We start from the raw sequence: 13,809 nt of genomic DNA, 5'->3' as shown, positions 1-13,809 counted from the left end.
CCCCCTCATTTTTTATTATTTCTTTTTGTTCGCTTTGCCTGCAGCCTGCTTCGTTTTTTGTTTGAACGTCAAACATACACACTCGCACACACACACACACACACACATCGTTATACACGGGAATCAAAATAGCATTTGCTGATAGTGTGACTGCTAAGGTAGATTTCTATGCTACGGTGTGTACTATATATGTATGTACACATAGGTGAGCGTTTGCCACTTGACAACTGCGGGAAATTAGCATTTTCATTATGAGTGTGCCATTAATATTCATTTATGATAAATTGACGAATGCAGCTGCACATGCAACTAAAGCAGCGGCTCTTGTTTTCGACAAACTGAATTTTGTCGCCAAAAACATTAAAAATAATTACATTAGACAGCCCCAACATATCAAATCGCGCATGGTTAGCGAATTTTATTTCAAAGCTATTTAGGTCTTTGTTTGCAAATTTATTTTGATTTTTTGAATTTATATACTGTAGGTTTTACGGCATTTTTACTTATCAAAATTTTATAGCTCAACGTGTTTGTAGATAATAATCATTAGAAAATCCGAAGTTTACAACTGGCAACTAACTGTTAAATTCAACATTTGAGTAGCTAAAGTCCAGTGGCACTTAAACAAACCAATAAAAAAAAAACAACTACAATGTATCAGTTATAGATTCATCAGCGGTTTCCATGGCAACTCATACGTCATGCTTAACGCTCTTGGCTTTCGGCTGAACCACATCGCGTATACGCAACGCGTCACGCACAATCCGCGGAACGCGCCTCTTTTCGATTGTTTACATTTTGGCCAACACGTTTTTCAGCTGCTCTCATTTCTCTTTTCTTTGCGGCTTACTCACACACTTTTTTCTTGCGCTCCCACTTTCGGATCGCCAAATTGTGCGTTTCGCACTTTGTTTGAAGTCAATGAACTTTTTCGCTTTGTTGTCTGCTCTCTCTTAATCTGATTCTCCCTTCGTTCCTCCATTATCTCTCATTCCGCGGGTGCGTGCGGCGGTGCGTAAGTTGCGAATTTTCGCATTTCGCACATTCTCGCGACCCATTTTTCAAGCAGTCGCAATTTGTTGCTACTTTTTAGCGTTCGTTGAACCCAGCAGTGAAATTTGTAGGTCGCAAAAAATTGTGGGTCCAAATTTAGCCGTACATATTCCAAGGGGATTACAGAAGACGTGAATCAGAGTTTCGAATATGAATTATAAATATGATTCTTAGAATATTTAAACTAGTTTCTAGTGAATTTAATATTTATAATGCAGTGATTTTATTATTTTAAATGATAATATAAACAGTTTCCAGTGAATTGAAAAAAATTGTGAAATATTCTATTAAATATTTATGTATATTTAAAATTAAATATAATACATATAATACCTAAAAATGTATTAACATATTTTAATAATATCTAAATTAAAATTTTTTTCAGAAATGGCGGAGGGTAATGGCGAACTGTTAGATGACATTAATCAGAAAGCCGATGACCGTGGCGATGGCGAACGTACAGAGGATTATCCCAAGCTGCTGGAATACGGTCTGGACAAGAAAGTGAGTATTCATTTAAGGGCACATTAAGTGGCAAATCTACTATTCCACTAACTCTTCACTTAGGTCGCTGGCAAACTGGATGAAATCTACAAAACCGGCAAGCTGGCTCACGCCGAGCTGGATGAGCGCGCACTGGACGCGCTCAAGGAGTTTCCCGTCGATGGTGCCTTGAATGTGTTGGGTCAGTTCCTCGAATCGAACCTGGAGCACGTGTCAAACAAGTCCGCCTACCTGTGCGGCGTGATGAAGACGTACCGCCAGAAGAGTCGAGCCAGCCAACAGGGTGTGGCAGCGCCCGCAGCCGCCATTCAGGTCAAAGGTCCCGACGAGGACAAGATCAAGAAGATCCTCGAGCGCACCGGCTACACATTAGATGTGACGACAGGTGAGCAAAAGTCATTAAATACTTGATATAAAATATATCAATTAGTTTACAAATTTCTTAATAATAATCTTATACATTATTATCATCTTTAGGTCAGCGCAAATACGGCGGACCGCCACCGGACTGGGAGGGAAATACGCCGGGAAATGGCTGCGAGGTGTTCTGCGGCAAGATACCCAAGGACATGTACGAGGACGAACTGATCCCGCTCTTCGAGAAGTGCGGCACAATCTGGGACCTACGCCTCATGATGGACCCGATGACGGGCACAAATCGTGGTTATGCATTTGTCACATTCACAAATCGCGAAGCGGCCGTCAATGCAGTGCGACAGGTATTTAAGCCAACCACAGGACCCTCATACATACCACCACCAACCCCACCAAGCCCCAATGCCCCGCCCCTAAATGAATCCCCTACCCCTCGAAAAAAGAAACCCCAAATCAGTTGCCCCCAGCTTCAATGTTTTTTACGTATTGCTAACTCCTTACGATATATACATATCCTATATATACATATTTAACGTATTGTATCCACATATATTTTACTCTCGTGTCTTACACATCGGAAGAAGTAGGAACAGTTATGCGGCCAAAACAAAATTCAAACCTTGAAAATTCTCCACAGCAAGACCGAAAAATTACCGATACCGATAATACCGATACCGATATATATGATCTAACCGATTTGGCGCTTTTAGATTCGACCATGAGAATTTGTGCAATTTTATTTAGTTTTACCGTATGCTAACTTTACCTCTGCCTTTGCTATATACAACAAATTTGAACTATAGGCAACGCTATCTGTCTCACTCTCTCGCTGTCTCTCTCTACTCGATCTTTTCTGTAACTTTTGTAATGCATGTCCCGTCTTCTTTGAGTTGTTATCTTAATTTATGCAAACGATTCTCTCCAGCGCCTTGAAATCGTTCAAATTGCAAGTTTGAAAAGAGTTCTCTATCTCTACGAATAAAAGATTTGGCCTTCCCCTAAGTACACACACCCCCACCACCCCCTCTTCTCTATCTATCTATCTATCTGTATTGTTTTCTTTTTAGTTGAAATTTCTATAGTCCTAAGTCCAGCTATGTAGCTATCAACTTTTGTAGTGAAACTATGCAGCGTACGTTGAATCTCACTGTCTGGTTTTATTTAGACGAGCATGACCGAAATTGAGACCAAGATATTGGGTGGCTAATTTGGCCCCCGAATGTCTTCTGCCTTAACCAGTAAACCACTAACAAAAACGTTTTTCCTTTAACATTTCCGAAACCCGAAAAACTCAACCGAAATTCTACGCGGCCCGCTTCAAAATTGGTAAACAAACGAAAAGTTTTAACACTCCTAATCTTATTATTTAACCCTTCCCCCTTCTCTTATCGACCTTATTTGCCTTAGTTCAAAATTACTTGTTAGTTATGATTTTACTTATTATTTATTATTAACATTGAATTGGTATTAAAAAGAATCGTTTTACCTTCCCTTCCACAATTTAGCTCGATAATCACGAAATAAAACCCGGCAAGTGTCTGAAAATAAATATAAGCGTACCGAATCTGCGCCTTTTCGTAGGCAATATTCCCAAGTCAAAGGGCAAAGATGAAATTTTAGAGGAATTTGGTAAACTTACAGGTAAATTGACAACCACGACTTAAACCAAAAAAATCTATTTTAAATTACCACCACTGGGGTTGCGATGCGCAACTTCGCAATCGGCTTTAAATTGTAAACAAAAATCCAATTGGCTAAACCAACAGAAATTGGCTAATTGCAAGAGTATAAGACTGTGTTTTTTGCCAGGCTAGAAAGGGTCTTAGGAACTTTCGATTCAGTTTAATTTATTCGTTTTTGTTTCAACTCATCCCTACTATTCACCACCCTCCACCTCAAACCATCCAAAACATCCGCCATCGCCATCTCGACACTTCAGAAAAAAAACCAAAACAAAAAAAAGATTGAAAAGTGCTCTCCCCTGAATCCAAAATCGAGACACTCTTTTCAAATGCGCTCTTGTTCCATGATAGAAACCGAACCACAAACATCGTCGGATGCATTTCTCAGTTTTATCATAAATGTTGCCTCATATATAGCACACTCACACTCACACGGCCACACCGACACACACACACACGCATACGTACCCACATAGATACAGCGACACGCCCATTTGTCTCATTGTCATTCGTTACAAGCTTGAATTGTCGTATATGAATATTTCTTTTCAACTTATTTACATAATATCTCCAGTCATTAACTTTGCCTACGAAAAAAAGAACCAACCAAAAAATATTCAAATTTTTAAATTTTTTACCAAATTGTTATGCATTCCAAAACTTTGTTTCCATTACGTTCTATAATATTAATCACACCGTAGGAAAACGGGCTCTAAAAAACTATAAATATTAAGTATACGCCGTGTGTCAGCTAGAAAGTCATTTCGAATGAAATTCATAAGGTAAGATCGAGTCGCACTTGACTTTCTAGCTGCATAGAGCCCAGAGAGTTTATATTTTTTTCATTTCGAAGTAATATTCCGCATAGTAAGTACTAGTAACTGGTAGTGACAACGAATAATCCACATCGAATCAACTGGAATTTAGCTAAAGAACCAACCTTATTTTTGTGTAAATTCATTTTTTATTTGGCACGCAATACAAAATATAAAAATCGTTACTAAAGTTTAGATAATAGAGCTCCACACTTTCTCTCCCACCCATGAGAATTACTATCACACACGAGAACACTCATTCAACCACCTTTGAAACCAGAAAACCACTAAACCCGATACCAAATCAATCCAAAATCAAATCGCAGTACCAATGAACTACAAATTTTTCATAGCAAATCAAAATTTTCTTTTGTTTTGTGTGAACTTTTAAACAATTGCAGCTAAATGATTTTGAAATTCGGAAAGGCAAAAAGATTGGTGTTACGATATCATTTAACAATCACCGGCTATTTGTCGGCAATATACCTAAGAATAGAGATCGCGACGAATTAATTGAGGAATTTTCAAAACATGCACGTAAGTGATCCAAAAACCAACAGCAACAGCAACCACAAACAAAGCAAAAGACCCCAAAAAAAAATATAAACAAAGACCCCAAAAAACCAGCCCAGCACAAACCCCAATTGGCTAACAGAATTGGCCAACCCCGATTACTTGTATTTAATCCCATAAATGTTTTTAGGGGCGATACTTGCAGAATCGAAAAGCGCATGGAAGCCAACGAAACGAAGTATCAATTGGATTTTTGTTTTGCAATTTTCGCTTTTAAAATGCTATTTTTCCCCCCAATCAAAATGAATCAAATTATCAAACACTCCCCGCAAAATTGAAACATTCTTGCAAGCGACCAAGTGAAAGGACACGGCTTTTTCCATTATTAAAGCCTTGTCCTTGGGTCGATTGCATTCTTACCTCTTTGTCATTATTCTCTCACCCATTTTCTGTAGCGTTAAGCGCTGTTAGTAAATACAACAAAAAATTAATTGTTCTTTCATTTTCTTTCGTTTAACGTTCCAATTATTAAATGTGCCCAATTTGTTGACATTGAAAACCTGTAGCTAAACAATTCGCTAACCAAAACATTTTGAATATTTTTGAAAAACAAAAATAACAAAAGGGATGAACCTAGTTTTTGTTTTAGTGCGGACCTATATCTCATATACACATAGAAAATAATAAACGGCGCACACAAACCAAACGAATCCAAACCGAAAGCGATCCCGACCCCAAAAAAAAAAAAAAATACAAAATACGAAACAGTAATTCGCCTACTCAAATCGATATGTTTTGGCCTATTCATGTTGAATATATGGAATTCATTTACTTAATGACTGGAGACTACAAGCCTTAAAATGAACTCATTTACTCTAACTATCTCTGTATCTATCTCTCACATAAGCGCTACTTCCCCGAGCAATTGATGCAAACGAATCGACGGAAACTAAGCCAAATTCAAATTGAAATTCAAAAACAAAATCCTATCCATTTTCGTTGTTACGTTATTGTTCTCTATCTCTACCGATCTCTATTTGTATCTCAGTGTACACTCGTTCTCTCTAAGTACTATATCTCTTAATCTGTCTAACTCTGGCTATGTTTGTGTATAGTTTTCCCGTTATCGTTTCCATTATTCCAAACGAAAATGAAAATGAAATTCAAGCTCAATGTGTGCTCTACTTCGTGTTGTGTTTTTGGTTATAATATTTTTTACTTTCCTGTTTTAATTGCAACATGTACTATATATAAACAAGCAAACAAAAAACAATAGCAACAGAGGTTTTTTACGTGTCTTTCTAAATGTGTGTTTCATTTTACAATACTCTCTATACTACGTACTACATATCCAACTTAATGTTATATCCCCCCGCTCTCTGTAATACTCTCTCTCTAAATCTCGAACCTCGCATACACAAAACCCAAAATGTTATTAGCTTAGCAGCGCATTCAACTATTCAAAAATATTTCAAAAAGTTAAGCAAGCAGCAATTGTTGGCATTGGTTTTCGAAATCATCTAATTCGCTCTACATATTATATAGAGATTCAGATTACGGAAATGCACACTATTTTACGTAACGAGCGATTGGAGCCCAGTAAAATTTTGTGCACTTCTGTTCAAATATAATATACAAAGTATTCAATTCAATTTATTTATAAATACAAATACTCGTACGGAGTGCGTCTCAGTGTCTTATCACCTGTACTCTCAAACATTCTCGCGCACAAACACCTGCCAATATACCGATACAGATACAAATACTTTTTTGTTGTATTACTTTCGTTTCAAGTTTACATTTGCAACCAACTAATCATATTGCATTTGAATTGAACTGATAACGCGCTCTATATTTACCGTACTCAAATGACATTTTTCTCTATTTAAAAATAAACCACCTGATCCCGAATCTGAACCTATAGCTGGCCTTTACGAGGTGATCATCTACAGTTCGCCCGATGATAAGAAAAAGAATCGCGGCTTCTGCTTTCTCGAGTACGAGTCACACAAGGCGGCATCTTTGGCCAAACGGAGACTTGGCACTGGTAGAATTAAGGTGAGTCTATAATTATATACTCTACCTTACGTATTTATTAAAAATGTATATATTTAACAGGTTTGGGGATGTGATATAATAGTCGACTGGGCCGATCCACAGGAGGAGCCGGATGAACAAACTATGTCCAAGGTTAAAGTTCTTTATGTGCGAAATCTAACCCAGGACGTCTCAGAGGATAAACTGAAGGTAAATATGCTACAATATTTCAATATAATCAATATTTAAAACCATCTTGATTAACAGGAGCAATTTGAGCAATATGGAAAGGTGGAACGCGTTAAGAAAATTAAAGACTATGCCTTTATACACTTTGAGGATCGTGATAGCGCCGTCGAAGCTATGCGTGGCCTTAATGGCAAGGAGATCGGCGCCTCGAATATTGAGGTGGGTTTTCCTAATCGAGCAATATCTGAAGTACAAATTAAATAAGCAATATCCTCGGTATCCTTGCAGGTCTCTCTCGCCAAACCTCCCTCGGACAAAAAGAAAAAGGAGGAAGTTCTGCGTGCTCGCGAACGCCGCATGATGCAAATGATGCAAGCGCGTCCCGGGATCGTGGGGTAAGTACTTCAAGCTCCACTTGGAATTCCCCAACCAAAAACTCCACCTGAAAAACTTGTCTAGCACAGCAACACTTGTAAAACCACGAATTGGCGCAAAATTCCAAATCAAGTACAAAACTGCATTTAGTCAATGCAACATTCCATTGGGCACATTCTATTTCGGTTAAATCAAAATTGGAAATGTCTGTTTGCTTTTCAAGACGCCAACCAACAACCACTCAAAGCAGTCGATTAATTATACTTATGTTTTATTATTGTTTTCTTTCTTTCTTTGCCAATTGCCCGCCACGCGAACGAACTTCACACCCACAAAATAATTTGTTGTTCCCCCGCACACACGAAACCACAAATAACCATAACCAAACTGAATCAAATGAAACCGATACCGATATTGATCGCGATCCATATTGATCTATTGATCTATTGTCTGTGTGGGATTGCCTTGTAAAGATTTGAAACCTTGTCTCCATACAGAAACCTGTCGCCGACACATCCCAGCATGATGTCCTTGCCGCCCATGCGCCTCCAAGGAGCGCGCATGCCGCTGCGCACGCCGATACCTCGCGAATACGGTAAGTTTGGCAAATTTGCCAAGTGAATATCCGCGTCCCTCGGATGCGTTCTAGATGTCTGTATCTGTATGTATATGATCATCATTATCCTTATAATGATGATGTTGAAGATGTGGAGTGATGATGATGAGAAGAGAGGAGGCCGCTAGCGCCTTCGTTTTGGGACTCTCTACACAATTGAGAAACAAAAAATACTTTATAACTTTTGTTAATTTGGTTTAGTTCTCGTAGTCAGTTAGCTAGGCACACTCACACACACACACACACACATACACTAACACCACTCATACACACATAGCGTATCGATCGAGTACTCCAGTATATTCAGTATTTCCTAGGTTTGTTTTTAGTTCTAGTTCAAAGTCTAACCGAAAAGCAGCCGCTAACAAAGATCCAATCTAACACTAATCCGGTCTGCAGTTAAAGCCTTGAGTTGAACGATAAGCTATATCATGTCTGCCATCGAAAGCAACGTTTTGTTACCCTCTGTTTATCTTGATTATTGTTTTTCCTCGCCTCATCGTTTGAGTTACTTAAGGTTTAGAAAGCGCGCGCTATCCACTAACATCTGTATAATCGCCCTAAAAACCACACACACACACACACGAGCACACCCCAAACACACACTCGCCCGAAAGCCCAAAGTCACGCTTAGCACTGCCCTCGAGTCTCCCAGTCGAGTGAGATAACGTATCCAGCTAGATCGAGATTAACCCACTAACCTCAAGATCTCCGATTATTGGCAATCAACTGAAGTACAATTGAACATAACCGATTCTATTACTATTACTTTCCCATCTTACTAATCGTAAACGTTGTTTCTTTCTTTTCGATACTCGCATTTGCAAGTTATGTGTCAATGCTCTAATTATCTTTCACTGTACTTGAATTATCCTTGGTTTATTATTTGCATGCCCGTGTTTATTTCCATATCGATGTTGTCCAGTTTATTATTACTATTATTTTATACAACCCACCTACCTTCGACTCTCCCGCCCCTCCGATCCGAACTCTCTGTGTCGCCAAAGTGCAAGGCATTAAAATAAAAAAAATTAAACACTTAATCCACAACTAAAACATAGACATTAGACATTAATCCTTAACCGTTGTCCATAGTTGTTTACGATAATTAAATGTTGCAATTGTGTTCTCTGTGTAGCGAATGTTAAGCACCCTGTATACTGTTTGATGTTATATCACCGGTAAGTAACCCTAAGTCTCATCTACTTAAGCCACATACCGATTCGTGTGTGTGTTAGTGTGACATCTAAACCACCGACTACCACCACCCAACAACCACAAACAGAACCACCAATCCATCTCGAACCCCAAGCCCCCCTTCGAGTATCTAGTTTGCGTTACAGTACGCGCCCGATTCGTTGAACATTGGCAAAGTGAAACAATTGGCAGCATATGATATATGATATGAGGGAGCTCTTAGGACTGTTAGGATATCTACGCATAAAGAGAGGAGGGGTCTCTCAATCCCGAGTTCTGATACCTGATTTCCGATTCCTGAACCCCATCCTAATCCCACACACCTCCACCACCTTCCCCCACTCAGATTACGATTACGACTATTTCGGTTTCTCGGACTATCGCCCCAATTCCGCCTATGCCGCCAATGAGTCGTTCTACGAGGAGCTGTACCGCTCGTATGACGGGGATTACAACTACTACGATTATCCGAGCGGCGCTGGCAGCGGTTGCGGCGGAGGCGTAGGAGGAGTGGGGGGCGTGCCCGGCAGCCCGGTGGTTCCGCTGTCGGGCGGCTCCTCCCAGAACTCGCCGCTATCCAGTGGACAGCGATCGGCCAGGACCCCGGCAAGTGGTCCAAGTGGTTCAACCTCGGGCATTATGGTGCGTTTTTTTACGAATCGAAGTTTTATATATTAGACCAACAACCCCCCGAATCGGAGTACAATTCGAAGAACAAGAACACAACGCACACAGAAACACAAGATTAATAGAGTTCGTTTTTAATTTTTTTTACTCATTTGTAGAAGACCCTGAAAACCCCTTTAGTTGATTGCCTTGTAGTTAGTTTTGTATTTATTTTTCGTATTTCGTTTATTTTCCGACAAAACGCTTCATCATTTGGCTTTAATTTCCCCAAATTATATTTTCTTTGTTTCGTTTATGAAGTCAAAATTTGCACGTCTCTTGCTGCCAAATTCCACCAAACACCCACTACTACTACTACTACTACTACTCACCCACACCCAAAAACCAAAACACAAACGCACACCATGCCACGCCCACACACCCACACCAACACGAGCACGCCCACAGCCGGGACAAGGATTATTTGTTGCTTGTTTCGCATTCCTTTCGCTTTGCCCGTGTGGATTCATCAAGTAATTTAAGGACTCGACGCCGCAATCGAAAAAAATAAAAAAAATATTAACAAACGGTGCTTTATTACGCTTAACTTATGCTTTGCTTGTACGTATACCTGCTTATTTATTTATAATTTTAATTGCACCATCCATCGCCAGGCTGAAGTAATCGTTAATAAAATATTTATGAGCTGAATACGGCGTGCTGACGATTTAATTTTAATTAATTTTTAGCCATTAAGTGAAGCGCTTTTTATTACAATTGCGCATTTGAGTGCGTCGCTTTATATTTATACATTTTACTTTTGTAATCCGCAAACGCTTTAATGTTTAATCCAATTAACCGCATAACGCTTATTGTATTCCTTTAGTTACGTTACAAAACAAATTTACAAACATGGTAAAGTTATTTTTTGAATATTGTGTCAATCGCAAGAGGCAAAACTTTTGTTGCTTGGACTTGAACGTTTCGAGCGCCCCAGATCCGTTGTTATAAGTATATTATAATACCCAATTGACTAGTTAAATGCTCACTCAGTTTCACACATAATACAGAGAACAGTATATATACAATCTTAGTAATTTCTATATAAATAATACATACTTTATATGCATACATTACATCGTGTATGTACAAATCAAGCAAACAGTTTTACACCAAGAATCTAACGCGTTTATTTCGATTTTTTTCTTTTCTTTTCTTTCTTTTTATGTGTTCTTGTTATATACTTATCTATATACAAACAATTCATTTGTTTTTCGGTACAATATGACAAAAAACAAAATCTTGAACAAAAAATTATATATATGTTCGTCAAAACCAAAAACAAACCCACATTAAAATTGAAAATTCTATCTCTGCCACCGACCTAAATCCAAATCAAATACCAAAAATCAACCACCAACCAAACGACCAAATCTAAAACCAAAAAACTATCGTAAACCTTTCGATTCAAAAAAAAAAAAAAAAAAAAACAAAAACTGTTTTTCTGACCCCCTTTTCCGAAAATGCAACCAAATTCGAAATTCTCATCGATTCGACATTCGAAATTCAAAATCAAAATCAATTCAAAAACGTGCTTTATATATTTTGCTTACTCTTTCTTTTAATTCGAAATTTGATATGACCGAATTTGACAATTATCTTGGCGATCCATATATATACAAACACATTCAATTATGTATAAAAAATGCTAATACTATTCAAAAAATTGTAAATGCAAAAATTCGAACAAATCTCAAAACCTGAAAAACTGAAATCGAAAACGAAATCAAAACGCAAAACCCAAAACCAACGACCGATGGATAACCGAAAATGATGGAAAATGGAACCGAATCTGGAAATGCAAATAAAAAAACACGCTCTCGAACCACCCACACATACACTCGAAACACACACACCACACCACACACACGTACACGAACACACACACACCACCCCCACCACTACAAACGCAACTAATGCATGCAATAATGACGATGATGATGACGCCCGACCAACCACTGTGCCATTGAAATATGATCACGATCACGATCACAACGGTGATGATGATGGATGATGATGATGATGTGGATGTGGATGATGTGGAAATGGATGTGGATTTGTGGATGTGTAGGGAATTGGTCGTGGGCATGGAATCACAGTGCCGCGTGGCAGAGTCGTTGGCCAACGTGGCAGCATCAGTCGTCTGGGGGCCCAAACAGCGCCACAGGCGGCGGCAGCGGCAGCGGCGGCGGGACAGGCGGCGGCGGCGGCGGCGGTAGCTCAGCGGGGGGCCACCGGTCAGGGGGCGCCGGCAGCAACCGGGGGGGTCCGTGGGTTAGTGCCAACGCGTCCCAGCGCTCGTGGCACCCAGCACGTCAAGCCGCTACAAAATTTACCAGGTGAGCTCAACAAACAAACACAAAGAACGTATCTCAATAATACACCACAACAAATCCAAAATCAACAAAAAGAAAAAAATAAAAACCAATCAAATTCAAACCAAAAACCAAATCGAATCCCAAAAACAACCTGCGCCAAGTGAAAACTGCATAAACAAACCAACAACAGCGACAAACTTGAGAGAATATCCATTGCAAATGTCAAATTCATATAAATTAATAAGTAAAGCCAATTAAAAATGTAAACATACATATGAAATACCACCCACACCCCTACAAACACACACACACTCACACATACTCATCACGCGCACAAAAACCAAAAAACGAACACATCGAGAGATTTTAATATAGTGTGAATCCCCTTTCCCAGATCCCCAAAAATAATAAAAGGTCACTTCAATGTATGTCGTGTGTCTCGCATTTGTAACTGTTCTAAATGTTGTAAAGTTTTCTATTTTTTTTTTAATACTTCCATTATGATTTCTTATTGAATAATATATATTTTTATCTTAAATGTTTTTTTGTGATCCGAGTAGTTGTACTCTTGCTGCTTACGATTGTGATGTTCACTTCGATTTTCATTTTCGTGTCAGTGCTGAAATGTATGCTACAATTTTTGATGCATGTCTTGACTGTCTGTTTTTTATTCCTTTCGTCCAACTGTAAGCAGCAAGTGACAGCCACAACCATTCAAAACAGACCCACCCGCACACACCCACACACACACACAGAGAAAACATATCGCCTATGTATATGGAAAGCCATTATAACAAATTATGTAATTGTCCATACGCATATTGTCTTGAAATATGTACCTAACTTTATGAGCAATGTCTGTAAACGTTTATGAATCGATTAGTATTTATACCCGACACCCACCCAAGCACAGAAGAATATATATATATATGTATAAATATGTATATATATTGTCACCTACTAACTAAGCGTCACAGAGAGTGGAGGAGTCGTGTGTGGGCGAGCTGAAGAACTCGCACACCTCTCTCTTCCGATTAATATCAATGTTTGTCCCTAACCTCCATCGAAAGCCTCCGCCAATAAAAAAAAAAAAAGAACCGAGTCCCATCCAAAATTTTGACGTACGTGTATATAATTTTTTGTTGTTTTTTTATCCCGCGCTGATTTGTTGGCCAGCAGCTGCAAATAATATACTTATACAAGTGATACGCGTTTCAAGATTGACCTGATCGATTGCGATTGCACAAATCTAAATATAAACCTTTATTTATATATTATTTATATATTCTAGCCCATTAATTTAACCATATACATATACTATTTTGTGTGATTTATGTATATCGAACTGTGAGTCTTGTTAATTAATTATCCATCATGCTTTGCGAAGCCAAAAAAAAAAAAAAGAAACAATAATAGTTTAGTAACCTATACACATGTATACCCATATGATCTTATATATGTATATTATA

General features: G+C 38.6%; 1 protein-coding gene across 9 annotated transcripts in view; it reads left to right on the top strand.

Annotated features, from left to right (window-relative positions):
• The window catches only part of LOC108093309 (heterogeneous nuclear ribonucleoprotein R), a 60,631-nt gene that overhangs the window by 40,034 nt on the left and 6,788 nt on the right, over window positions 1-13,809 (top strand). For 4 of the 9 annotated variants that reach the window (XM_043208949.1, XM_017193292.2, XM_043208945.1 and 1 more), the window contains 11 exons: window positions 1,439-1,557; window positions 1,621-1,942; window positions 2,035-2,276; window positions 3,438-3,573; window positions 6,867-7,000; window positions 7,061-7,189; window positions 7,247-7,387; window positions 7,457-7,563; window positions 8,041-8,138; window positions 9,703-9,998; window positions 12,094-12,361. In XM_043208949.1, the coding sequence (XP_043064884.1) occupies window positions 1,439-1,557; window positions 1,621-1,942; window positions 2,035-2,276; window positions 3,438-3,573; window positions 6,867-7,000; window positions 7,061-7,189; window positions 7,247-7,387; window positions 7,457-7,563; window positions 8,041-8,138; window positions 9,703-9,998; window positions 12,094-12,361 (1,992 nt within the window). Of the gene's footprint in view, window positions 1-1,438; window positions 1,558-1,620; window positions 1,943-2,034; window positions 2,277-3,437; window positions 3,574-4,830; window positions 4,967-6,866; window positions 7,001-7,060; window positions 7,190-7,246; window positions 7,388-7,456; window positions 7,564-8,040; window positions 8,139-9,702; window positions 9,999-12,093; window positions 12,362-13,809 lie in introns of all 9 variants that reach the window. The other 5 variants (XM_043208944.1, XM_043208943.1, XM_043208947.1 and 2 more) reach the window with 3 other exon arrangements.

Source organism: Drosophila ficusphila, unplaced genomic scaffold (assembly GCF_018152265.1).
Source record: "Drosophila ficusphila isolate 14025-0441.05 unplaced genomic scaffold, ASM1815226v1 contig_791, whole genome shotgun sequence".
Taxonomy (NCBI): domain Eukaryota; kingdom Metazoa; phylum Arthropoda; class Insecta; order Diptera; family Drosophilidae; genus Drosophila; species Drosophila ficusphila.
Note: the sequence above shows the minus strand (reverse complement) of the source record. Positions and strands in the feature narration are given on the sequence as shown.